The sequence below is a fragment of the Sander lucioperca genome, chromosome 23, assembly GCF_008315115.2.
Source record: "Sander lucioperca isolate FBNREF2018 chromosome 23, SLUC_FBN_1.2, whole genome shotgun sequence".
Lineage (NCBI taxonomy): Eukaryota > Metazoa > Chordata > Actinopteri > Perciformes > Percidae > Sander > Sander lucioperca.
In genome coordinates, this window is record NC_050195.1 from 18,933,405 (window position 1) to 18,960,226 (window position 26,822).

The window sequence follows — 26,822 nt, forward strand, 5'->3', positions numbered from 1 at the left end:
TAAATGGATCTTTTTTAACGATTAATAATCTGCATGAAAAATCTGTTACACAGTTGGCTAAGGTCCTTCAAACTCCAAACCTTTTTATATCAACTCATAATGACAACTAGTTTCTAAGTGTCAAACCACCCAGATGTCAGCAATGTATAAATACCCAGCAGTTATTTGACATCTTAGAGCATGAGTAGTTCTGAGTTTGCTCGATTTTCATTTAATTGAATTTGTTCAAGATTGTGAATCCAATACAAGGTGTTTTTGAAATGCCTGCAGTAAATTACACCCTAATTTTTTATTCCTGTCATAAAGGCAACTAAAGTAATGGGTAAGTCCTAACCTTAGACAGGTGAGAGTCATTTCTATAGACAAGTGACAATTCCTGAGGCTCCTTCGGGACTGTGAACCAGTTGAAAATCCTTTAAAGACAGAAACTTCCTTTCCTGCTCTAAAACAGCACTGAAGCAACACAGACACCATCTACTCTGAAAAAAAAACAATGAAATTAACTCAATTTAGCCAGCTGTATTTGTGTCTGGAGTCAGGAGAAACATTTATTTGATGAATCAGCTTATCTTCCAATGGAACAGCAGGCTACAGCTCTTCTCTGTGAGCCGATTAGAAACATTATGATTCTCTACTGGGGGACTGATCAGAGACGGAGCTTTTCTCCAGCTGAGAGCTGAGAAGGTGTAAAGGGATTCCTGCTGCATCAGCGCTTATTGCTGCATTTTTGTTGTTCCCCTGGCGTAAACACTGGAACACCCCACGCACCTGCTTGTGTGTGTGCACGCAAAGTAACAAAAGCGGGACGGTTTTATTCATTCATTATAGGACAAGAGTGCTGACGGCAGACATGCACACTCAAACTTTATAATATACAATATTTAGAGTATATTTAGAGAGTTTTACTCTCCTGTGAACCACATCAAAGACACATTTATTTTATCCTTTGACAGATAGTAATGTTTTTAGCCTTGGTAGCGGTATGACTCTAGAGATGGGTATCTCTAGGGTGGTATGTAGGTCCACTTTGGTTCAGACTGAAATATCTCAACAACTATTGGATGGCTTGACATTAACATTTCTACAGTCCAGGATTCCTTGAGGATGAATTTTAATGACTTTGTGATCCCCTGACTTTGTGGTTTAGAGTAAACATCTTTAACAACTATTGGATAGATTGCCATGAAATTTGGTACAAACATTCATGATGAATCATAATAACTTTGGTTGCCTGGTGTCTGTCTGCTTCTATCCCCACACCCGGGTATCTCTTTCATCCCCTCCTTCACATTGTTTTGCTGCAGTTTGGTCTCCAGCTTCCTCCTGTGTGAGTCCTAACACTCCCTTAGTTTCTCCCACCGTTCGTGCTGCACTTTCCTTAGTTTTTCTCTGTCCACTGACCTGAAAGCTTTCTTCTTCTCATTAAGAAGAATCTTAAGGTCACTGGTGATCCACGGCTCGTTATTGGGAAAGCAGCGTACAGTCTGAGAGGACATGGTGATGTTTTCTCAGGATTTAATGTACTCTGTGATGCAGTCTGTCTTGTTATTGATGTCCTCTCCATGTGGCTCACAGAGCAGGTCCCAGTCTGTAGACGCTAAGCAGTCCTGCAGTGTCTCCTCAGCCTCCTAAGTCCACCTCCTCACAGTCCTTGCGCATCAGCAGATGGTAGGATGTAAACAGTGATCACAATGGTGGACGTAAACTCCCTCGGTAGACAGTACGGACATAACCCCACCTTCACATGCACATGACCGGGATTGCACCACTTCTCTCTCACATACAGTGCAACCCCCCTCCCTTCTTCTTACCACTTTCCATAATAATAATAATACACACTGGTAAGAGCTAATTACATTTAACCATGTATCCAGCAAATGTATATAGCTCACTTTACTGTATTGTGTGAATAGTTTACTTCATTTAATATTGAATGTGGCGTTTTCTTTTGCGGGGTGCAAATGTTCCTTCCCAAGACCATTTTGCAGATCCACCGTCTTTGCAACTGGAGCTTATAGCGCCACCCAAGACGACTGTGATTGGTTTAAAGGATTGCAATGTCAGAACATTTTTTTCTCCTATCCAGGAATGAATGTGTGGAGGGGCCAGACTTTACTCTGCAGCGTTGTGGAGATAGGTCTGGCAATACGAAACTAATGACCAAATAACTGCACAACTAATGACATTCCCATCAGCCTCAGCTACACTTTGAGTTTAGTGCTAATTTAACACACTAACACGCTAACCTAAGATGTTGAACATGCTAAACAACTGCACCTGCTGAACGTCAGCATGTTAAAATTGTTATTGTCAGCCTGTTGGCATGCCAGCATTAGCATTTCTCTCAAAGCGCCGCTGTGCCTGAGATCAGCCTAACAGCAGTAGCATGGCTGTAGACTCCTAGTCTTGTTTTGATTCTGAGTCTGAAGCCAGCTCAACAGCGATGACACATCACAACATGAACACAAGTAAGCCATTTGTTGCATAATGATAATGACATGGTTTAAGAGAGACCCACTGGGAGAGCCTTCATGTAGGCAGCTGACGCTGTCTGTCTGTCTGTCTGTCTGTCTGTCTGTCTGTTGCTGCATTCAAGAAACTCTGTCGCTGCAGCTACAATTTCACCATCTGGGTCTCTCCTACAGCAGCTTACCCCTCTTTTTCTGCACGTGCCCCCCTTTCCTCCCTGATCAAAAAACCCACACACACACACACAGGCACATGTGCCCCTACACACACCCAACCTCACATTCATTGCATTGCAAAAGTTACATGGATCAATTTCACCCCTGTGGAGGACTCGACAGAAGAGTTGACAGAGACCGGCCACTGAGCTCTGCCTGTGTCAACATGTCTGTCCACATCAGCAGGGTATATGACAAGCAGCTGTAATCCAAGAAAATCACATGCAGCATTCATGCATGTATCACTTTATTTAGGGTGTAAATAATGTATGAACCACTCAAGACAGCAGCGAGTAATTGTGTTGGGCTGTTAGCATCTCTTAATCAACTCTCAATTAGTCTGCACTCAGCCCACACAACTACCCAAGGAGAATAGACACTCACAGTAATAAAAGCAAGACAAACTAAGCAGGAATGAGAAAAACAGGCTACAAGCAGCACATGTTCTGATCTGATAAGTGTCATCCCAGTTAGATTATTTAACTATTATCTTAACCTGGTCATTCACAGTAATGTGTGCATGTGAACGTACTGCATGTCACACAAATTTAAAGAAATACATCATACTTGAGCTCAGTGTTTGCTTGCAAAAAGACAAGTTTAGGTATATCAGCTGAGTCCGATCAAGCTCTTAATCACAACAGGAACAAGAACGAGGACAACCCTGGCATTCAGAAAACTCTCCAAAACAAAAATGTGAAGCAGAAAATACTTTCAGCACATTTGGTGGAATTTCCATCTCAGGTACTGGACAAGAAAGTACAAATTGAAAATACACCCATAAGGTCCGGTGAAAGTACAGCCTACAGTATGTATTTTCAGATTAAGTATCAGATGAATAATAAATTATGGTTTTTTGAAACTTGATAATCTTGACTTTATCCGTTAAATCCACAGATAAACCATTGCCATTCTTAAAAGGCTAAATTAGCACATTCAACGGTAAAATGGGTTCAAAACAAATAAAAAAAACATTGCACAGTTATACTGTACAGTACTAGAGTATATGATTGATTCACTGGCGTGAAAGAATGTAGGAATGTGGCCAGTTTCCTGAAACCAAACACTAAAAAACTCCTACTTGTTTGAAAACTCTATCTCAAGGTTCATTTCATTATCTTTCACAGACACCAATAAAGACATGTCTTGACAAAAGTAAGTTTGAGCGGACTTACCTGAGCCCAGGAATGTCAAGTATATTGGTGAGGCCAGTCCAGGTTATGTCCAGAAGCTGAAAGAATAACAAAGAAAAGAGAGAGAGAAGAACATATAGGTTTAGCAGAAAAGTGTCAATTACTTTAAATTGATCATAACACTTAAAGTGCTCATATTATGCTCATTTTCAGGTTCATAATTGTATTTAGAGGTTGTATCAGCATAGGTTTATGTGGTTTAATTTTCAGAAAACACCATGTACTGTATTTGTTGTACTGCACATTGGTGCAGCTCCTCTTTTCACCCTGTGTGTTGAGCTCTCTGTTTTAGCTACAGAGTGAGACATCTCACTTCTGTTCCATCTTTGTTGGGAGTCGCACATAAACTGTAAGTACTGCTAGCTTGTCAGTTGCAGAGCATGAGGGAGTGCCATGCTAGCAGCTAGGCGAGCATTCTAATGTGTGTTACAAAGTGACGCACGTTCGTCACGGAAGTAAAGGCTGCACTACAATAGAGCTGTTTGGAGCAGTTTGTGAACAGTGTTTTCTCTGGAAGATGGTAAGTCCCTTTGGGGTGGACTTTGGGCTTTTTCATTTTGTAAACCTATAACGTGCACAAAAAGATATATAACACAATAAAGGAAAGGGAACAAGCCAAAAAGCATAATATGAGCACTTTAATGTTATTGTTTCCTGCCCCTTGTGCTACATTTACCACTTGGCATTTTATTCTCTGGCCAACAAATACTGTTCATTAATAACAGGTGTGACAAAGAGTCCTACACAAATTGCAGCAAAAATAATATAAATCAAAAGTTCTATGGATAAGTTTCTATTGTTTTAGTCTATTTTTTTTTTAAACAAAGCACTACTTTACCTACTATATTGTTGCCATATTCATTATGCAAGAAACATCTGACTTATTCTGGTGCTTCTCACTGAACACCAGTAAATAAAAATAAATAAACCAAGACTTTCTCTGGTCTTGTATATTTAAGTGTATTGTTTTTACCTTTTACATTTGTTTCATCTAAGTTCACTCAAGCGTATAAACAGATGCTGTGTGCACAAATAGCAACAGTTTATGAGTCACAAGTTGTCAGAAAGCACAGATCCCTGTATGGAAATGTATACAAAATACATGCTTACTAAAATATTTATAAAAGCAGCAGCAAGCCTCAGAGGATTCATTAGTAGATCAGGGACATGGTCCAAGTACCAGTAGTATTCTACAGTAAGAAACTGATACAAAACCAAACCAATTTCCATTCACTTTCTGGGTTAAACGGGCAGCAAGTATGTCAAATTTGGTATTGTAAGAAAGACAGTAGAAGAAAAAAAAATCAAAGAGTGTGAATGACATCAGCTGAGACCTGAAGTGCAGGCAGATCCTTCCTCTCACGAAGCTTTGATCTGTTTCTGCCTTCGCGCTGAAGCAGCTTTCTTAATGAGTCTTTCCCACCCTAATTTTCTGCCCAAGTTGCTTACACTGCAGCAGATACACTGACGCCACAGGAGAGAGGGGAGCACTGCAGGGCTGTAAATGATGTGTTTGAGAAGAAGTGTTGTAAGAAGGTGGTGTGGAGGGACAAACCCCTGCCTGTCAAAAGACTACATTTGGGTAACAAGGATGTACTGAAAAAACAGCACTGTCTTCCAACTATAAACCTAGTGGTTTCTGCATTTAAGTGAATTGGTCACTAAATCAATTGCATGTTTGCTTTCTTGCCAAGAGTTAGATGAAAATGGAAAGTACACAGTCTGAGAAAAAAAAAGTCCCTATTTAAAGAAGTAAGACTGTTCAGTTGAGCCTGAGCCATGGACTCTCTTTAGAGGTCTCACAGCAGAATGTGTTGCATCTTTTTATTTACAGTGCACTGAGTCGAGTTAGTGCGATCACACAGCCCCGCCGTGGCCAAGGCCACTTATGGTCTGGAAATGTTTCTATTTCATTTGACACCCATGATAAATCCTTGTATGGCACGCTGAGAGAAGGAAGGTGAGCTACTTGAATTCCAGGGTACACAATGTCGAGATACTTTTGCCCATAGGAAATTACTTTTGCAATGTATTTGCTCGCTCCTCCAGTATACCAAAGTAATGTTCCTCAGCTAAAAGCAGGAAGATTGAGATGTATAAGTGTGTGTATAGTGTGTGTGTGTGTGTGTGTGTGTGTGTGTGTGTGTGTGTGTGTGTGTGTGTGTGTGTGTGTGTGTGTGTGTCTGTGTGTGTGTGTGTGTGTATGTGGGACTGCAGCACGATTCACTGGCTAGGGCTGCTGCCTTTTCCTTTCAGCCTCCTACAGTAATATCTCCACCTTGAGCTTTAGCTGAGTGCCTGGGGTAGAGAAATCTGCCAAAGTAGGGCTGGCTGGATCTGTTGCTATTTAAAGCTCCGCTATAGTTCCACTGGGTCCTCCCATTTGGTATAAATCGGCCGAACATTGTTAAGCTGTGCAGCAGTGGCTCTGCATAGGGGTTGGAAAGGGAGATTGATGGAATGTGCACTGGGAAATATTAGATATGCAAACAACTGGCAATGTGAAATGCAAATCATGGAAAGTGTTGAGGCTGCGAGACAATGCTGATAGCAATGAAAACAAACTGGAAGTTAGGGTTGTAAAATGAAGGGAACACAGATTGTACTGTGATTCAGCTGTGATTTGACTTATATAACAAACATTTGAAGACCAATTTACATGCATTATATTACCTAAAAGAGGCAAACCGATAACAAAGCAGAAAACCATGGAGGGATTTGTTTTATGAGGTGCCATGTTCTAACAAATAGTTAGAAAACCAAAGTGGGGTATATAAGATATTCAGGACATTTTGTGATATTTACAGAAATAGGGTCAACCTTGGTGCAAATATTGAATAAAGAGAACACAAAGAAAGCATCTAGTGCAAGTAAAAAGAAAGTTTAACACTGTATGGGTAATGTGTCGCTCTGTTGCACCATCTCAGGTGCTGGAAAAGACTAAGAAGGGACCTGTTTTTGTTTTTCAACATCACAAATCCTAGTTTAATATCCTCTACTCTATTCATATTGCATTTATTCAGACTGCTCTGTACAACAGGTTTAATTGAATTGACTTGTGTCATACTGTATCCCCAGCGTCTGGACTTACTGGCTTCTTGAGAAAGAACACAGACAGAGCTCCAACAAGAGGCATATCACTCAGCAACGGCTCCATCACCACTCTCAACATGCCGTGGATCTATGGAAACACAAGAGGAACATATTAATAACTGTACACAAACGTACACAAAGGGAACGCTACAGTAAAGGGAACTCGCACTCTGCTGGCCCTTGACATTCCTCAGCAGTGGAGCCGTTAGCTGTGGCATATGACAGGTTGGAGACTCGATCACAGCCTGACTTCACACCTGTCCAGTATCATCCTCCACCTTCTCCATAACATATTATGACAATTACAAGGATTATGATATTGGTAGTGCTTTACACATGTCATGTGGACACCACATAGCTGTTTTAATCCACACCGGAGAACAAAGGATGTTTAAATTCTAGCACAAGTCTATTTGTTTTGAGGCAATACTTTCAGCATGGATAGCAATAAAATATTATTGAAACTGCAATTACACCAGTGAACACAATACTAATAACACTTTTGAAACCAAAACTAATAAAGCTCTATGAGTGTTTGTATGCAGCTCTTTGAAGTAAATGCCATCACATTCATTTTAAGACTTCACTTCATTAAGTCATTTTGTGAGATTAAATCAGCTTCTTAGAAATGACATAGAGAGTCATTCTGGCAAACCAAAATGACATGTGTATCCTTGAATTCGTACAAAAATCATTTCTGAAGTTTCAGAGTATTGACTTATCTGTCAAAAAAATGACTACAATTTGAAATCAATCAGAGAATGTGATTTATTTAACAGGCTTTTAATGTACAGTAGCTGTGAGGATTGGACATCCATCATAGTAGTGGGAACACACGACAGGCTGATATTACTGTAAACAAATAATAAAAGGCCAAGACCCCTCTCGTCACAAAGCCGCAGTTAAAAAGCGTTATGGAGTCAAACGCACCTGCTCTGTGTAATGTAAACCAGCTCAAGGAGTGATGGGGACTGATGTATCAGTGGCTGATAATGAGCTGGGGAGATATGTAGGTCTCCCTGAGCTACATAATGAGGGCAGCGAGTAAAAAATGTCTCCCAGGGACAGACCTAACAGCACTCAGTCTCCAAGGAGGCACACACACTGATTGTTTCTCTGCCTGCTATGTTACACTGCAGCAACAGAAAAGGGTCAAGGACATACAAGAACAACAAAACACACAAACACACTTATGTAGTCAGGCACTACAGAGAGCAGGGAGGGAAATGCAAGTTGTAAGGTTACATACACATTACTATTACACATTATAATTCATTATGTAAATGTATTATTTGTTAAAAAAATGTTTATTACATATATTTATAAGTGGGACTCAGTCCAGTAAGATAATTATAATCTTTTACAGTAATTCAAAGTTAACGTCTACAGTAAAACCTTTTATTTGAGTATCTTTAATAGTTCTACAGAGTAGTCCCCAACTTCAGAACCACCTTAGTGGTCTTAGAATTCATAAAATAGGATAGGATGGAATAAATAAAACATTTCTGCCAAACTATTTTCTATTTCTTTGGAAATACTAGATAGTTTTTACCTCTTGAAGCCTCTAACAATGGCAGAGGAGAAAATTACTATTTGGTTCAACTGTTGGCAACATTTCGACATGATGCCTGTGACAAACGTGCAAGTAGGCACTGCTTTTTTTAAAAGGGGTATCAAGTTAAAAAATGTTAGGAACCGATATCGTAAAGCATTTCATAATGGTTGTTTACAAATGCACTCCATGCTTATTTTATTGTAGTTGTTGTTTACTTCATCATTACATGACAGCCCCATCATTGAGTACCCAGTACACATGAGTAATTTGTGCTTTCATACCAGCGTGTGATGAAATCATACCCCTATGCTGAAATCTTTATACATGCAGACAGATGCCACTGCACAGAAATAAGAAATACTGTCTAGTGAAAAGAGAAAAGCTCCTGTCTTTCTTCAGCATCATTTTTATGTGCTGTACAAAATCCAAAGCTGCAGTTTCTTCACTACTGAAAAAACCCTTTCAAATTAGAGCCGACAGGACAGACCTTTACCTGAAGTCACTGTGCAGCTTCATATCCAATTTACGTCCGCTTCATGTTCCTTTTCTGACAACCTTGTGAGTCCAAGACTAATGCCAGAGGAATGTACCTCTAAGAGGATGTGAAACAAATCTGACAAAAAGGAATTTCCTTACTTGGATGCTCTTTATGCCGGCTTTGCAGTAGTAGCGTTTGATGTCTACATCAATCTCGGTGTTGCCAACAAAGCTGAGGGACAAAAACACAAAATATATGTATGATAAAAATCCTGTACAAGGGTTCTTTGTTGTTTTAAAACTCATGTTGTATAAATACAAACACAAACATGCATCATAAGGTTTTGCTCTATATAAGCATTATAAACCTTTAAAGGATTTTATGAAATCAAACTCTGTTTTTAATCCTATTTGTGGTAGGCATTTTTTTCTAGCAAATCTAGTGGTTTTTATTGTTAGTGGCGGAGTCCCCCCATTCATGTATCATGTCACATGTAATCCAGCATTGCTGTTTTTAATTAAATATCAACCTCATTGTTCACTGTTCATGCTCCTATTACCATGTCTAAAGTTACTAATGCATACCAAAGGTGTTTAACTGACAATGACTCAACTGTAAATATTGCAGGAAGTAATGGAACAAGATGGAGCAGCCAAACTGAGCTGCAAGAAACAAGCTGCATACCCCAGACGTACAGTGTCAGCAACCAACTTTACTGTGCTCTGCAGTTGTGTGAAAAACTACCTGTGCTGTGTGCTTCTTTATTAAAACAATATGAGTTTGTCTGGCAGCACAGTAAATGGACACACCGGTTGCTCTTCTAATGTATTTCTGAAATTTTCTATTTCTCTTAGATCAACAAAGAAAGGGTGGACTTTTTTGAAGAGTATGACTGCATATATAAAAAGAGTTGTAAAAAGCCTTTTGTAGTTCTAGGGGGAGCTGTGCAAAATCTGACAAATTGCCTGAACTGGTGTCACATTAGTTGCTACTAGCATTACACCCCCGGATTTTAGACCAACCCGTCAAAACGGTCGAGTTGCATTGTGGGTAATGTAGGCATCAGGTTTTGACAAGGAAGCATACGTGGAATAAAAAAGACGATTTGAACGGTATTGCTGCATCAATTTGGATCCTTTTTTTTAACTTCCCATCATGAGTCTGACAATGTTATATAAGGTCTTCTGGAAACTGTGGAAAACATTCTAAACCAAAATCAGACAGAAGCTTTAGAGGTAATATAATAACATAATAAAATAATGATTTAAACAGGGATCTGGTGGGCTCACCTGATCTGTAGGTCCATGACGATCTGTCGCTTGTCGATATTTTCTGTGTAAACCTTGACCCCGTTGATCCTCAGCGGCTACATTGCAAGAGAGGGAACCATTATGACAACTGCACCACTCCAGTCCATCAACACTGCACCAACACTTCCACTCCTCCCAAACCCCCACACGGTTAGCACAAGGTCGACCCCTCTCCTGACCCCCACATGGAAACTATTTATGAAACAAGCACACGTGTTAGCGACGTGTATGCATGTTCACGTTCAAGCACCCACACACCCTCACCAGCTGTCCCAACGGCACCTGCTGCCAGTAGTCTGTGTTGTCACTGCTGTAACAACACGTGATCAGTCTTAGAACCATGCAGGAACACTAAGAGGTGCTCACTTTCTCTCCCATGTCGATCTTGCTAAAGCAGAAGGTGCTCAGGTGGGCGTTCGACTCCTTCACCGCTGGCTCGATTGTCTCGTGGAACAGTTTCTCCACCAACTGGCAGATGTACGGCCACATCTGTTTCACTGTCTGAGAGGATACAGAAAGAGAGGACTGAACTTTAAAGAGAAATCATTGTAATCTTGTTAGCACAAAAAAAAAAAATGTTGCCCTTTTCCATCATATAATTATTTTAAAGGTCATATGCATGTGCAAGACTGTGGGATATTAATGGCACTACATCAACTTCATTGTCTTTATGCTATTCTTGCTACCTCATACAGGAACATCTTTGACACTGTGAATGATATAGTTACTTTAAAATATTCAAAATGTAGTTCTATTTAAGTTCAACCTTGTCAGACTCAACAAACATCAAAGCAGGGACACTAGCAAATTCAATTCTGATGTCAGCATCTAGATCATTTATAATGTGTAGTCATGAGTGCTTTACAATTTACATCCTGGTCGTTGCCATGGGGATTCATAAGGGTTAATGCATTTCACAGCGCTGCAGAAACACGGCTGCATGTCAAATGTGCTGCAGTGTACAGTGTGGCAACATTCGCAGCCCCAGTGGGAAGAGGAGAGAGCAGAAGAGCGACAGACATCGCATTTACTCCAGTTTATAAAAGGTAAAAAGGAGGGCTTTACTCAAGCAGACAAATTCAAGCGACAGCTGCTTAATTCTTTACCTTGTTCAGCCACTCCACTCGCTCTACATCTGGGAAGTGGACCTACAATGGAGAAAAGAGAGCAGATAATCTCTAGTCTATGTTGGTTTCAATAAGGAAGATAATGCAACATTTTTTAAAGGCAAGGCTTGCACTAAAACGTTTTTAGTTTTAAAAGCCTCCACTTACAGTAATACCTGATACAAAGGTGAAGAATTGCCCTGATGAAAACCAAAAGCTTGGATAAATTATTACATGTTTGCAAAGGACTGTTTGCAAAGCCTTCACCTCTTCCATTTCAGTGTCACATTACTACTGCAAATTCCAAGAGCAAAGTTAATCTTTCGTAACCCAAATTTCACAAATTTAGGTTAAGGTTTGAAGATGTCACATTTCTCATTCCAAATATCTCAACAAACCTAGCATTCTACATTGCTGCAGCAATTCAACACTGTGAATGCACCATCATTACAAAAACAATTCAAAGAAGAGAGGGCAAAGTGGGTTTAAATCAAGGGACAAGGAAGAAAAACAATTCGTTCCAAAACATTCTTCAAGCAAACGTCATTGGAACCTTCATTTTATCCATAAAGAATGCATTGTTTTTCATTATCATCTTTTTAAGTGTTGTAAAAATAACTGACATGAGCGCAAACCTTAAAACCTAGTTTTTTCTTCACATTTGAAGTGTGAGCAAAGTGCATTATTGCCATGTTATTTGCCCAATACTATTGAATTTACAGATAATTAGAAAATAGAATTAGGGCCTTAATACTGTGCTTTTGTAATGTTACTACATTTGAAAATAAATCCAATACCAACCAGTCTCCAGACTTCCATAGATCTCCACAATACAATTGTGCTGTGAGACTGAGCTGCAGTTTGACTAATCTTGTTTAAAGACCAAAGTAGATCGAGCATTGATTTAACACGAGGTAAAGGAAGTGCCTGGAATAAAGTCAATACCATGTGCACAAAGGTGTGCAGCAATGCACAAACAACCCTTATGAATACCAGATAAACAGCCCTGCTTGTCCATCACTCTGAATTGAAGGTGTTTATTTCTCAACAGTATGATAAAGTGATGCTTCTGGCTGGAGTGCTGGTGAGATATGACATGCGGTGTGACAGCTACAAGGGACAGCACTATTCCTAATGGAGGCAGCAAAAGTGCTTATCCAGCATTTATGTCAAAGTGTGGATAAAGCAGTGCCAAGAGCAGGAAGACAGGGAACAGAACTTTCTAGTTAATATGACAGATTTAGGCCTATATTTTTGTTATGAGCTGGAAATAATAATAATCCTCTGCAGGAGACGCTGGCAAGGCTTCATTATTACACCTGACACAGTGACCTTATTCAGGAAATACAGGTGAAGTAATGGATGATACACCCAATGGGACATAGTTTAAGTGCTGGATGATAAAACCGAGCTGTGCAGCAGAAAGTGGGAATAAATAAAGCATCTTAATTATTCAGCTTGCTGCTGTGTTGTTGTAAAACTGAAAAGTAATTGGGGTTTAAGTCTTGAAAGTGTAATTGTTTGTGTCAGTTCAAACTACCTAAAATAAAGAGGTCTGGAAAGTAATCAGGACCTGGAAACAAACTTGAAATACAAACTTGTTGTTAATTAGACATTATATAGTTAATGATGATAGCTGTATCTTGAAAAAGTAGAAAATTACATTCAGAGATACAACAGACAAACTCAGATTCAGCTGACATATAGTATGTGTGCTTGTTGATTACTATCGGTTACTATTGTTTGTTTAATATGGCGTGGTTTAACATCATCCACTCTGGCAGACGCCACACACACTCACTAGAAACGCAGAAAAATCCTGAAATGATCACTAAACTTAAACAGCTTTTTCACAAAAACTGTAAAAGATATCAAACTGAAAAGCCATAGCTGGATTGCTGAATATTTTGTGAACATTTTAAAGTTTGTTTGGCGTCTGTAGGTGAAAGTATGAAGGAGCTGAAAATTTTGGGAGCGGAAGAAGATTTGAAGGATTTGAAGCATGCTCTCATTGACTTCAATGTTAAAAAAAGTCATAAAAAGCTTAATATTTTAAAAAGTATAAATAGTAGAAAAAAAGTTGAAGAAGTCCCATCATTAGCTGAAAGAGCTGAACATTTTAAAAGTTGAATGGTTTTAATAGCTGAACGTATGCAGAAGTTACGGAGAGCCAAAAAACATACGGAATAAGAAGATATAAAAAATAAAGAACAGGATAACAATAGTTGGAATGCTGCTGAACAGCATTCCCACTAATAAATACACCAGCCGTTAGCGAGACAGCGTGCAAAATTTATTTCCTTGTGATACTAAACAAAGATCCATTTCGTTGCTTTTAGTGTAAGTAGCTGCTACACCAGCCAGCCAATGACTCACCCTAGGCGAATACAGCTGAGGGTGTAAACTGGTACAAGGAGTGCTCTTTAGCAGTAGGAGTTTGGAAATAGGGGCACTCCACTGTGAAAGCAGTGCCATGTATATTAAGACTCATGTCTGCCTAGTGGGGAGAAACTGGCAATAGCAAAGATTTAGGAGCTACAGTATAACTGGTGAAAGTCCCCACCCCTGATGGCATGGCTGTATAAATACATTGATATGAGCTCAGCTTGTCAGTCTAGGGGATGCCAATCAATTGCTGTAAAGCCCTGGAAGGTGTAATGTGATTTCCTGTGATGCACAGCCTCACCAAGTATGACCAGAGATACATGTAGTGCATGTCTTGCAGTTTCTTATAAACCACAGACTTAAGGCATGGCGGTGGCGGGGAGAGGGGGGGGGGGGGGGGCTGAGGCCATTCAATAATGCCTTTTTCCTCAGTGGGATGCTGTTGCCATATCCCATCAAGTTCCTCCACCCTCATTTAAAAGCCTTGATGCCTCCTCAGCCATGTGTCTGCAGAATACGCTTTTTACTGATCCCAAAACATTAGGCTACGTTGAGCATAGAGGCAATTTTAGTCCTTTTTTGATCCTGGCACCCCTAAAAAAATATTGTTTAAAAAGAAAAGTCTGTGTTTGACAAGCTCCCATGAGATCGTTTTTTTGAGCTACAGCAAAGGTTCTGGTATCAACTGAAACTGCACATCCAGCCAAACAAGTAGGTGTCGACCACATTATCATGTTGGAAAGGTGGTCATAACATGCCTTCAAAGTCGGGGAAACTGTTTCAGACCTAAATGGGCATGATTATTTTCAAACGGGTCCATTATACTCTCACATCAAAATATCTAAATGAGCTGAAGGCTATTTGGCTTTTGTTTTACAGCCATGTCTGACACATGTCAGCTAGCTGTAGCCTGTGTAAGTTAGGTTCAGAGTTCTGCATGAAGTGAAAATAATAATTATTGAAATTGTTAAAATATGTTATTATTATCACCTTTTTCCCTTCCCTGTTTCTGCATACTGTGGCAGCCTATCTTTAAGTATTGACATTGTAGGAATTGGATGTGACTAAATACTGAACCTAAGAGCCCAACTGATTCAGTATTTGCATAATACCATTTCATTTGTAATACCACATCACCTTTATAGTAATGGCTCTGTGGCTCAGCATTGAGATAAGTTTTATCAGAATAATTGTCATCGTTCTAGTTAAAAAATACATTTAGAAAAACCTAAACGCATTACCTTGTTATAACACCCTAAAAAGAGGCCAAGCCATTTACTTTGAGATGTTTCCCCTTGATGCTATAATCCAGCTGCATCCAGACAGCAGTTAAAAAAAAGGATTACATGGTATTTTACAAACTCTTTCAGTGGCAAGTGCTGGAGAGAAGTCACGTAACATATGGCTATGTGACAAAAATGATGAGTTGCACTGCAAAACATTAGATATTCATTTTGAGGGGAAAACAGGGCCTGCAGTTATTCTTCACATATTTATCTCTGAAATATCAGCTGAGTTGTTTTTTCTGATTTGGTACTACTTGATTAAATGCAGCCTATGTTATCTTGTTGATTATACTGGGGCTGCTGAGGGTCTTTGGGGAGGTTTCAGAATAGTTTCACCGAAACCCTAAACACTAAACTGTTAACCCTGACAAAGAAAAATTAAAGAACCCCAGTGCTATCTAACAATTTTACCAAGATAAGGTGTTGCAGTAATAGAGTGAGTTACCGCAAGAGAGATAGCAGTGGGAATCCCAAAATAACAGGGACCCTGTTGACATGTTTCCCTTACAGCGTGGTGTCTGGTTTACCATTGTACCCTGCTGTATTTAGACTGGGACTCAGTCTAATGTCACTGCTGGGGGGACAGCTGCTTCATCACAGCTTTACAGCTCAACTCTGCTCCTCGTGCTTTTGTCAGCTGATTGTTTCTTCCTGGAAACTCAAAAATATTGTTCACAAAAATACCACATGCTCTTCAGAGAAACAGCTCAAGTAGGATAAACGACTGTGGACATTATTTCATCAACTGTATTTCACATTGTGTCTTACCCATGGTGGTAAATCAGAGGTCGTAAGGCCCTGCTTGATACTTCTCTCCTCTTGCTCAAAGAAAGCAAGAGCTCGGCTCAGTCGGCTGTTCTTCCCTCCAGTGATTCTCCTCCACCAGAAGAAGATAACAAGTCCAATCAACAGCCAGCTGAAACTGAACTCAAAATAGCCCAATGCGTAAATAGGGAAAATCAGAACAAACGTTTTAGCAACGTGAACCCAGGTCTGTGTCAACTCGCTGGTCGAGGACACCGGGATATCATCGGGTATGTTCCCCACTGAAGGATGAGGAAAGTTGGCGCTGGGCTGCGCGGGGCTCGGCGCGATGTGTCCATTATTCTCCTTAGGTAATTGGGCTCCTCGTATATCTGTCATGCTGTCTCTAGACATGGCTCTGTGCTCCGGAGTCCGTCGTTAAACAGTTAAATGCGGATACGGTTGGGTGACATGGTCCCCATGTGCGAAGCGGTTCCTTTCGGGAGCCAGTGCTCACGTCGGCTCACCTGCACACCAGCCCATGGCCTTTGGGGGGGTCGTTGGCATTAACCACTTTAGTTTTCGCAACGACTAAAAGCTTCGGAATGCATTCAGCATGGTTAACATTGGGCCGCTGAGCCAGTCGGGTCCAGTCCACAGCTCTACAGCTCTACTCTCTCTGCCTCTACACAGGTTAAATGCTCATTTCCAGAAACGCACAGGGATCATGCACTGAGCGCTACCAGTGCTGCCCTAGAAAGAAAAGAACACCGCCATCTGCTGCTCATTAGCGGTAAACACAGCTGGTAATGCTCAATTGTACTTCAGAGACGATGAAGTACTTGACGATGAAGTAATAGCTAGCTATTCTTAGCTAAACTTACATGTGGAATTGGCTTTATTTCAAACAAGCAGCGTTAAGTTACCTTGCTATCAAATGCCAGAGCCGTTAAGGCCAAGACACGGTATATAATGACGAGCACAGAGAAATCGATCAACAGACGACAGACATCTAAACTAAATCAACCCAAACACAACTAGCAGCACCAGATGTATTAGTAGTATCAATCAGTATACTCGTTTAAACAACACCATTTTTAACACGTTTTTTTTTTTTAACACACATTTAGTTATAAAGTTAGTGACCGTTGGCATGGCAACTGCTGTTGATCCCAGTGATTGCTCTGCTGTTGATTAGCAAGCCTGTTGTCAAGCTGAAGTGACGCGTTCTCCATGGTTTCGACTAACTACGCTTGCGCACAAGAGATTTACCATCATGGCGGCGTCATTACAAAAATATGAGTTGATTTTTGGCGTTTGAAAGACTTCAACAATAAAAACATAAGAGAACATGCATAGTGACAAGGTAAGTGCTTTTTACCGTTAACCTTACCGTATGCGGACTAAAGATAGGAAGTTATTTTTCAGTAGAATATCACCATGAACGCTGTGGTAGTTATCAAACGTTAGCTAGTCAGTTAGGAAATGAAAGTTGTCTTGCTGATTGGCATGGATTTGGTTTGATGTCATAAAAATATGTTGATGTTGTCTTTGAATAAACGTTGATATGGTCATCCAGTGAACGTAAAAAAATGTATTTATTTAGAAAATAACCAAGGAAGACACATGGAGACCAGCTGACCTGAGAAGACACATCAGGGTAAGTTTTTGAGAGTTTAGGATTGCACAAGGTGGTGATTCAATCTCGATTTATATCAATAGACAACATTACACGGAAATAATACAAATGGTTTTATTTCCTTATTTTTTAGGAGGAAGGACTAGGTGATGACTATGTCAAGAAGCGAGATGACAATGAGAGAAAGCACCGTGCTGGTGAATCTATAGAGAGACGCCGCAGAGACCCAGAGAAGGAGTCCAGACGAGAGAGAGACAAGCCCAGGGATAGTACCAGGGAGAGAAGAGATGAAGACAAAAAAGACAGATATGCAGATCGACGGAAAGAGGGCTCTCTGGATAGGAGAGGTGTTAAGGAAAGGGATAGCAGAGATGACAGGGATAGGGAGAAGAGAAGGGAAAGAGACAAGTTGGTAGATGGAAAGAGGTACGATGATGATTACAAGAGGAAAGAAAGGGAGCATGAAAAGGAGAGGGACAAGGAACGACATAGAGATAAAGAGAGGGAAAGGGATAGAGAAAGAGGCAATGAGGAGGGCAAGGACAAGAGGAGGGAAGAGAGAGACAAGGAGAGGCGGAGAGAAGAACGGAACAGAGAGCACAGGACTGAGAGGGAGAGACGGAGACACGAGGAAAGTGGAGATGGAGAAAGAGATCGAATGGAAAAGCTTGAAAGAGAGAAGAGAGATCGGCATCGAGAGAGAGAGCGACCCAAAGATGAATATCAAGTCAAGAGGAATGACAAAGAAAGACGAGAGAGACATGGAGACAGAAAGCATTTGGAAGTGAAGGAGGAAAGAGGTAAGGCCACAGCAGTATGCACACATAACCTGCCATATTCACAGGATTATAACTTCTGTATGGGGACATTTCTGATTTCAGAGCACAAAGAAGAACAGAGAAGACATGGAGAGGAGAAAGAAAGGATACCCAAAGAGAGAGGATATGTAAGAAACCTGCAATAATATTCATCACTATTTTGCACTTTGAATCGATTCATTAATTTTCCTATTTCCCACAACTGTAGAGCATTTCACTTGTGACTTGTATGGGTAAATGTAGTTCCTTTGGTCACAATCGTTTTACCGGTGTGGATTTTTGCTGTTCTCTAGGATGAAAAGCGGAAGCATGACAGCGAATCCAGGGAGAATCGAGACTTGAAGGGGTCAGGTAAAGAGGTCAGGCATCATGGGGGTGACAGAGATCGAGCAGAACGGGACAAACACAAAGAAAGAAGGCACAGAGAGGAGGAGAAACCAGAAAGAAATCACCACAGAGATGGGACCATCTCCAAGAAAGCAGCATCTGACAAAAGTCATAAGCATGAGACTAAAACTGAGGTTTGTATGGCCATAAATTGCCTATACTGTAACCATTTTCTGTTTATGGTTCCCTAATGATGGCTTTTTTCCTCCATGTGTCATTTTTATCATCCAGGATGTAGCAAAGGTGTCTGAGCACCAGACAGCTGGTGTGAACGATATAGGAGAAACAGAGGAGCCTGTAAGATGCTTGGTTACTTTGCTGTGCATTTCTGGGGACTTTTGTTTTTAGTTTAGCCGTGTGTGTTTTCTCATTGATAATTGGCTGAAACATAAACAGTATAATCTCACAGCTACATTTCAGTTGCTTGCATGAAAATAAACCCCATTTCAGCTCAAGCTGCAGCTGCTTGTTTGAAGTTATGAGCTGAAACTGAAAAAATGAACTGATTGCAGGTGAATTGGTGTTTTATTGTTTGGTTAGTGAGCCATATGCTGTCTGTACTGCATGCTATGCACTCCTTTTCTTCTGCACTACTTTCAGCTTCAGTTTCACTTTAGTGCTGCATCATCCCAAAGAATTTCTGCATCTTTTTTTTTTTAAGTGTTTAATATATTTTCTACTTTGTGCATTTGTGTAACGTTTGCAGGTTTCCAATGATGAAGATTTGGCTGACCAGGAATATGAAGATGACTTTGAGGTAATAAGACAGGCTTTAAGTTATGAAATATAATAATGTTTTTTTTAACATTCATTTACTTCTATTTTGTGTTGCTTTTGCATGCTGTAATCGATTAAAGAAACTGGTGAGTATTCAGACGCTTTTACGAGTGCATCCATTTTCATTATTACAAAGTTTGTGCTCATAGCATCTTTATTTCTGCGTTAAACATATTGTATGTAATAAATTATGGGATTTCTCTGTTGAAAGGATTATGAGGAGGATTTTGAGGAGATGGATGAGAGCGCAAATGAAGATGAGGACGAGGAGGAGCCACAGCCTCCAGAGGTGGGTGAAGAGAGGGAGGAACTAACAGAACAAAAGAGAAAGGAAATCGAAGCAATTCAGAGAGCCATGGATGAAGAGAACGAGAGAGTCGGAACAGCTCAGTCCAGACAAATTCCGAGCAAAAAGGAGGAAGAAAGGCCTAAATGGTCCGGAGGTACAGTTCTTTCTTCTGTCTTATCAATCCAAAACATGTTTTAACTAAAGAATGACATGTTATTGCATGTTACAGTGGACCCAGATTTGTTTCTTCATGTCTGATCTGAAGAATTAGAGTGGGTCTAATGCATCTTTGCTGCTCTGTTAATAGGGTCTGAAAATAGCCAGAGTAGAGCCTCCCCACGTGGGAAGTTTATCGACTTTGTGGCCGCAAAGCAGCGCGAAGTCAGCAAGAAAGTTGCCACAAAACAGAAGTAAGTAAACTTGCAAAAACATGTTCACATTAAATGGTTTGTAATTTGATTGAATACTCATGAGGACTTAATTTTTATGATTTGAGCCACTTTTGTCTTGGAATCTTGAGCAAGGATTTATCATCTATGTGTTTCTTTAATTGCACCCTCAATGTGGTTTTTTTTTTCTGACTTCAGGAAACGCAGTACAGAGCTTCTTCGCTTAATTGATCTGGATTTCTCAATGACAGTCTCGTTGTTGGATTTGCCACCTGTTAATGAATATGACATGTATATCAGAACCTTTGGAACTGCGAACACTAAGCAGGTCAGTATTTGTTCTCTTTTCCTTTACACAGATACATGTAACCGAATAATAAAAGACAACAAGAAAACAATTCTATGCTTCCTATACACAATAGCTATAGTCCATGTCTAAATAACTTCTTCCTTGTCAGGCTTATGTTCAGTGTAATGAGGATAATGCAGACAGGGACATCCAGACAGAGGAGATAGAGGTGTGTGAGAAGTGGACGCAGCATCCTCCAGAGCACAATGGAGCCTGTGGGGGTAAGGAAAAGCCTGCTAAAAGGATTTTTCTCAGATGAAGTCAGTGTTTGCATGTAGAGTTCTATAACGGTGTTTTTTTTTTTTTTGATAGATCCAAACCTCTCCCAGGAAGCACGAGACAAAAGTGAAATGAACTTTGATTCACGGCGTCTGACAGCGTTTCTGCGCTCCGCCTCTCAGGTTATCTCTCATACACAGTTTTAAAAATGTAACACTTATTTTTTTAAGTTCAGTTTTTTTTGTGGCCAAAACTAACGTCTGTTATCTTTTGTGACTGAATCAAGGTCATGGTTGTGCTGTTGGAAGAGGATCGGGCTGAGAGAAAATCCCTGAGCAAGCTGAGGTCTCAGACAGACACGCTGTCTTTCAGCGATGGAAGTTTACAGCTCAACACTAAGTTGCCTTTTCTTTATGGTAATGCATGCACAACAACCAGAGAAATTGATTTTGTTCTTACACTAATTGTACTGCCAAACCACTGTGTTCTCATTAGTATTGTATCTGTTAGTTGTACCTTTTGGATAGCAACTGATCACAATATGCTGTATACATGTATGTGATTACACTACTCCGGCAGCTCTTCCCACGGCTTGCAACATTTTTGATCGTAAATTGCAGGTCGCCGCATCAGCCTGGTGCACTTCTCTCAGGTCCAGAGGCATACCATGATGTCAGTCCACAGGCCTACAACGAAGCCCAGTGCTGTGCGTCTCGACAGCTGCACCATCATCTGCATCTGGAACATTTGGGAGCCGTCCAGACCTCAAAAAGTCCTTGTTTACGAATCTGAGGTGACATTTTCAAGTTCTTTTTTCAGTTGTTTGTTTAGTGACCTATGAGCAAGGCTAGTATTTATTTGCTCAGATTCAATAAGTTCTACACATTAAACATTAATCATCAGGCCTTGTTGCTCTGCTTGTTCTCTGATATAACAATTAAAATCAAAATGGCATTGTAATTCTCCATATTTCATTATATGATTATCTCAAAAAGGATAGTCTTACAATGCACCAAAAAATTGTTTTTGGCCTGAAAGCAAAAATCTGCCAATAACTAGTAAAGGAACCAAAGTCACCTCACCTCTAACGTCCACAAACATGTCTACACACTGCCACACTACACACTGCCACTGACAGGAACTCCTTTTAATGCTCACTGCTGCAGGTGCAGTGTTGTTGCTTCAGCCCTGGAAAGGCCATAATGGTGTTTGCAGGCACATCAGTTGGCTCTGTGGTGCTGTGGGACCTGAGGGAGCACACTAGTGACCATTACAGTTTGAAGATAGGGGAGGATGAGTGGACTTTCCGACAGCCTACCTTCTCCACTGGTATGTTACAATTTAGACCTCAATTCCTTTTTAATACACGGACAACGGCTTGTTGAGACGATAATACCACGGATGAATTCCTGTTTGTGCTAAAGAGTTTGAAACAGAGATTTTCCCAAAAATGTAACAATTTCACTCATGCCCATATTATAATTTTCCTGTGTTTTGTGTGCCTTTTCCTTTTACTTTCTTCTCTGTTCCACTATACCTAAAATGTTGTTATTATATAAAGAAGGTGTGATTTCTCCAGGTTTTGCAGGGTTCACCAAGTTAAAATGTTTAATACCACATACAGTAGAATGCAATTTAATACCTTACAGTCCTACTGGCCAAAGTATGTAAAATATTTTTGGCAGTACTTGCCAGCAGTATATAACAGAAAATCATGGATAAACAGCAAAAATAGATGGATGAATGGACAGATTTATCACTAAAAAAATAACTCATTCATTTAAGGTCCACATGAATTTTACATAAAGTCAGATGTCTTGAGCAATAGCAATGGGAATTTTGCAGCCAGTTTTTGCAAAAACAAGTAATATTACTGCCAACGGAAGCTAGACAAAATATTTAAGCCATTTGTTAATTAAATTGTTACCTTCTAAGGCATTTTTGCGGAAATCAGTAGCAGAATGAGATTTATTGCTAACGTAATTTTCACTTGCACGGAATTTGCCTTGGTGTGTTTGGTACATACAATAAACATAAAAAGATTATAAACTATAAACATTAGAGCAAAGTACTGCAACAGCCAAGAACATAATATAGAATAGAAATTTGCAATTAAAAATATGTAAAAGACACTATAACAAATATGTACAATATAAGGAAGGAATATCAGAAAGGAAAAGAAGGCTGTACGTTTTTGTGCAGTGTGTGCAAAATATCAATCCTATCTTGAAATCAATGCTTGTCAAGCCTGTAAATATACCATGTCATTGGTCATGCTAATTCCCTGCAACCTTACACCAAGCATGTGTTTTCTGAGCTTTTTTTGTCTGCCTTTATTTTGAGAGTATAAAGCCCCTTGATCTTTCACTCAGTCATCTTTGTTGTTGTGCATTTCACTTTTTGCACTGCAATAAAATAAAAGTCAGCAGGCGATAAGTGGCAAACATCCTTATTTACTGTACTATATGACGATTTCCTTTCTCTCACTTAAATTCCCGAGGTTGTTTTCTCACATAGCAGTGGGGTTCATTGAGTGTGTGCTGACATCGTCTCTTTCGTCACCTTGTCAACACAGATGCAGTGATGGCCGGTTCAGGCCATTTCTCATCTGTGACGTCTGTAGAAGCTGTCCCCTCCACTGTAGCAGGGGGGCTGAGGCCAGAGGTCCCACTTTTGGCATCTGAGGAAGGTATGGAATGGTATAGGCACAGTTAACACATTGATTGAAGATCTTGTGCATCGTTATAAATATGCCATATGTTTCTGTCATTCGCAGTTGGCTTTATGTTTAATGGCTATTCTGTTTCATAATCCAGAGTCGGCAGGATTGTCATTCCAGTTGGCTTCTCTGGATGAAATTGGGGTTTTAAATTTCTGGGTAAGTTGGGAAACAAAGTAAATCCTACATATCTTTTCTACACCAGAGGTTTTCAAACTGTAGCGGGAGAGTTGAAGGGGAGGGGGGAACGGAGGGAGAGTCGTGAGGCGAAGGCACTGGTGAGGTGAAAGGATAGGTGCATGCCAGTGTAAAAACAACAAGAAGTTGGTTATTATAGTTTGGCCCACTCCCCAAAGGCAGTGGCTGTGACACGCAGCTCATGGAGGCCATGAAGGTACACAATACACATGTTTTTTAGATTCAGTGTGACTTACATTTCCCGATGATATCATTATCTCTGATTTATTATCTTATTTATTGCGAATAAATGACCATAAATCTGCTTAGAAAGATGGTCCCCATCTCCAAAAACAAAAGTTCATCAGTATCACAATGAGTACAGGTATGTTGCAAACAGAAACTGCTAGTAGATAATAATTTGTCATATTTTTAATGGTGCCAATTTCCCAAAATATATATATAAAAAGTTGTAGTCCAGAGCTGACTCATTGACTTCATGGCAACATTATTCTTATTTATATATATATTATATATATGGCTCTTATTTATTTACATTCGGCAAAATTATAAGAACTGTAGTTTCAAAACTGCCAACATGATTATAGCCTAAATAAAGTAAGACAAAGAATATTAGTAGGTGTGACACAGTTCAATTCAAACAAATATCAACTTTCTTCTTTCTTTCTCTGTCCATTTGTTCATGTGCAGATATTGAGTGTGTTAAAAAACAAGTGGACAGGGCGACTTTGAAAACTCTCAACTCGCTCTACACAAACAGCAAAGTTATGGACTGATGATGGACTTGCATGATTTCCTCTTTGTGTCCTTTAGGTGGTAGTGGAACTCCCAAAAGCCAACGAGGCAGGCTCTCCTACAGATCTAGGTAAGGCAGTCACGTTTTACAGCACTCCCTCTTTTTCCACGGACATACGCGGCTTTCTCACACATGTGGTACCAGCTTCAGTCTCTCTCTCAATTCAATTCAAAGGGGCTTTATTGGCATGGGAAACAGATGTTTACATTGCCAAAGTGTGAAATAAAAACCAAAATGAAAACAACAAAGATCTGCTAGCATAAAGTGTATTTCTCTCTGTCTCTCTCTCTCTCTCTCTCTCTCTCTCTCTCTCTCTCTCTCTCTCTCTCTCTCTCTCTCTCTCTCTCTCTCTCTCTCTCTCTCTCTCGTTCTCTCATGCAGGGCTCAGGCCCGGCGGCAAAGTAAAGTTACTTCACAGCTCCCAACTCCTAACTGCTGAGAGGTGAGATTGATAAATAGCTTGTGATCATCCGTCACTGACAACTAATAGGCTCAAAATACCCTTTTGCCCAGCGGAAAACAGCTGCTCTGTCGTGGTCATACGATCTTGTTTGTTAAGTACTGTGGGCTGTTGTTTTTGTCGCCTTAACATTTGATGGGAACATATCTGCGGTCATATATGTGGAGTGTGAATGTGATGAGGTGTCGTGTTCCACTGTTCCACTGTTCCACTGCACAGTTTTGTTTTTATGAATGTGGTAACCTTTGACATCCAGTTTGGCATATTTCCCCCTCTCTTGGTCGGTCTGTCTCTCAGGGTATCGCCACGAGATGCAGCGAAAACAGGGCCGTTACAGACACTTCATTTCAAATTCCTTCCAACAGACTCCAATCATTTCTTTATCGGCACCAATATGGTGAGCATTATCTTGCCTGCCACAGTGTCATTCAAATTAACCCAAATTAATTAAGATTTGGAAATATTACTATCCCAATGCCCTACACTTGTTCTGTGTCATTTTTAATAGTGTATAATTTCTGTCAGGGTCTGGTCAATCATGAAACAAGTCACGGTTTGAAGGCTCCACCGAAGTTTTACAGGTTTCAGGAGGCCGGAGTCCGACCTGTTGATATCACCTCAATCCACTTCTCTCCCTTCAGGCAACACTTGTTCTTGGTGAGAGTGATTTTTATTTATTTTATTTTTTTTTTACATAAAAATGACTTTTGTTGTTTGTTTGTTTTCCCACCATATTAGAAAATCTATTTTTTTTGCCTCCATGAAAATTATAAAGAACAGGGGCAGTGGTTACACATCAGTGCCTTGCAACGATTTAATGTTGTGCACAAAAGAATGGAAACTGCTCTTATTTTTGATTTGATTATAATTCATTCCAGAGATTGCAATTGGAGTTAACTTTTTTGCTATTGCAACAAATGCTTTGCTAATAAGAACATCATATAAATATACTGAATATAAGCGATAAGTTAAAACAATAATATACTATATGATATGTCCCTGTCCTTATTCCAGGTGGGTTGTGGGGATGGCAGCATCAGGCTGCATGCAGTCAGTCATGAGCAGCCTGTGGCAGAGTGGAAGAACAGTACAGCTGGCGAACCAGTGGTTTCACTGCAGTGGACCCAAACCAGACCAACAGTCTTCTGTGTGCTCGATGCAGCCTCTAACCTCCACATATGGGACCTGCTGAAGAATGACAGCGAGCCTGTAGTCACCGAAAGGATGGACTCTGACAGGTAACACCAGACAGACATGAGGGAGGATTGATGATATTGAGTGATATTAGATTTGTAATATTGATATGTGGTGTTCATTTCCTGCTGTCTTCTCAGGGTGACAGCCATGGCTGTGTTTGGAGACTCAGGACAACAAAACACATATTCAGGAATAGCACTGGCACACGAATCAGGAAATATAGAAATGCAGTATTTCAAAAGACATTTTACTGTGGCCATTACTGCAGAAGAGGATAAGTTGGAAAGTGTTATGGCTGAAGCCTTCTGAAACTTCTTGTATAGCTGCATGTGGACTGATGTGTGTGTGTGTGTGTGTGTGTGTGTGTGTTCATTCAAAAGATTTACTTTTAAAACTCTGGAAGAGCGTAAAGATCAATTTATAAATCTTTTTTTGTTACAGTCACTTTGTATCTATGTCATATTTAATTTAAAGTGTGTTCAGTTTTTCCATGTAGACAATTTTATATAGCTATTAGAAGAATGTTGCAGAATACCAATTTTCCTCTACAGGGGCCACAATATCAATTAATATCCTCCATTAATACATTATAAGAAACATATATTGTAAATGCGTGTTGATGTATATATTTGTATCAACAACTTGACTTTTATACAATAAACTGACTATATCTGTATGTGTCCTCAACGGTACAGCCCTGTGTTTTATTTAATTTATTTAATTCAGAAAAAAACATTTTCTGAGACACCAT

The 26,822-nt window shown here is 40.0% G+C and overlaps 2 protein-coding genes across 9 annotated transcripts in view; one reads left to right on the forward strand and one right to left on the reverse strand.

Moving 5' to 3' along the window:
- Nucleotides 1-16,837, reverse strand: part of esyt2b (extended synaptotagmin-like protein 2b) — a 32,574-nt gene extending 15,737 nt beyond the window's left edge. The window contains exons 1-7 of one of the 4 annotated variants that reach the window (XM_031292916.2): nucleotides 15,859-16,837; nucleotides 11,420-11,461; nucleotides 10,680-10,814; nucleotides 10,293-10,369; nucleotides 9,162-9,234; nucleotides 6,969-7,058; nucleotides 3,860-3,915 (exon numbers count right to left, since the gene is read on the reverse strand). In XM_031292916.2, coding sequence (XP_031148776.1) covers nucleotides 3,860-3,915; nucleotides 6,969-7,058; nucleotides 9,162-9,234; nucleotides 10,293-10,369; nucleotides 10,680-10,814; nucleotides 11,420-11,461; nucleotides 15,859-16,248 — 863 coding nt within the window. In that variant the 5' untranslated portion in view covers nucleotides 16,249-16,837. The remainder of the gene's footprint in view (nucleotides 1-3,859; nucleotides 3,916-6,968; nucleotides 7,059-9,161; nucleotides 9,235-10,292; nucleotides 10,370-10,679; nucleotides 10,815-11,419; nucleotides 11,462-15,858) is intronic. The other 3 variants (XM_031292918.2, XM_031292919.2, XM_035997989.1) reach the window with 3 other exon arrangements.
- Nucleotides 16,838-17,011: 174 nt separating this feature from the next.
- Nucleotides 17,012-26,763, forward strand: dync2i1 (dynein 2 intermediate chain 1). Of its 5 annotated transcripts, XM_031292911.2 has the most exons (24): nucleotides 17,012-17,200; nucleotides 17,441-17,494; nucleotides 17,607-18,273; nucleotides 18,355-18,419; nucleotides 18,585-18,812; nucleotides 18,910-18,975; nucleotides 19,385-19,435; nucleotides 19,536-19,541; nucleotides 19,667-19,898; nucleotides 20,052-20,154; nucleotides 20,332-20,461; nucleotides 20,592-20,703; nucleotides 20,795-20,883; nucleotides 20,988-21,117; nucleotides 21,322-21,494; nucleotides 21,868-22,030; nucleotides 23,277-23,390; nucleotides 23,518-23,579; nucleotides 24,432-24,483; nucleotides 24,796-24,856; nucleotides 25,172-25,271; nucleotides 25,400-25,531; nucleotides 25,889-26,112; nucleotides 26,209-26,763. In XM_031292911.2, exons 1-24 carry the CDS (start codon nucleotides 17,186-17,188, stop codon nucleotides 26,378-26,380), a joined length of 3,201 nt encoding a protein of 1,066 aa, XP_031148771.1. In that variant the 5' UTR covers nucleotides 17,012-17,185; the 3' UTR covers nucleotides 26,381-26,763. The 5 variants fall into 5 exon arrangements, with proteins under 5 accessions (XP_031148771.1, XP_031148773.1, XP_031148774.1 ...); XM_031292913.2 differs by lacking the exon at nucleotides 19,536-19,541; XM_031292914.2 differs by lacking the exon at nucleotides 18,910-18,975.
- Nucleotides 26,764-26,822: the final 59 nt, after the last annotated feature.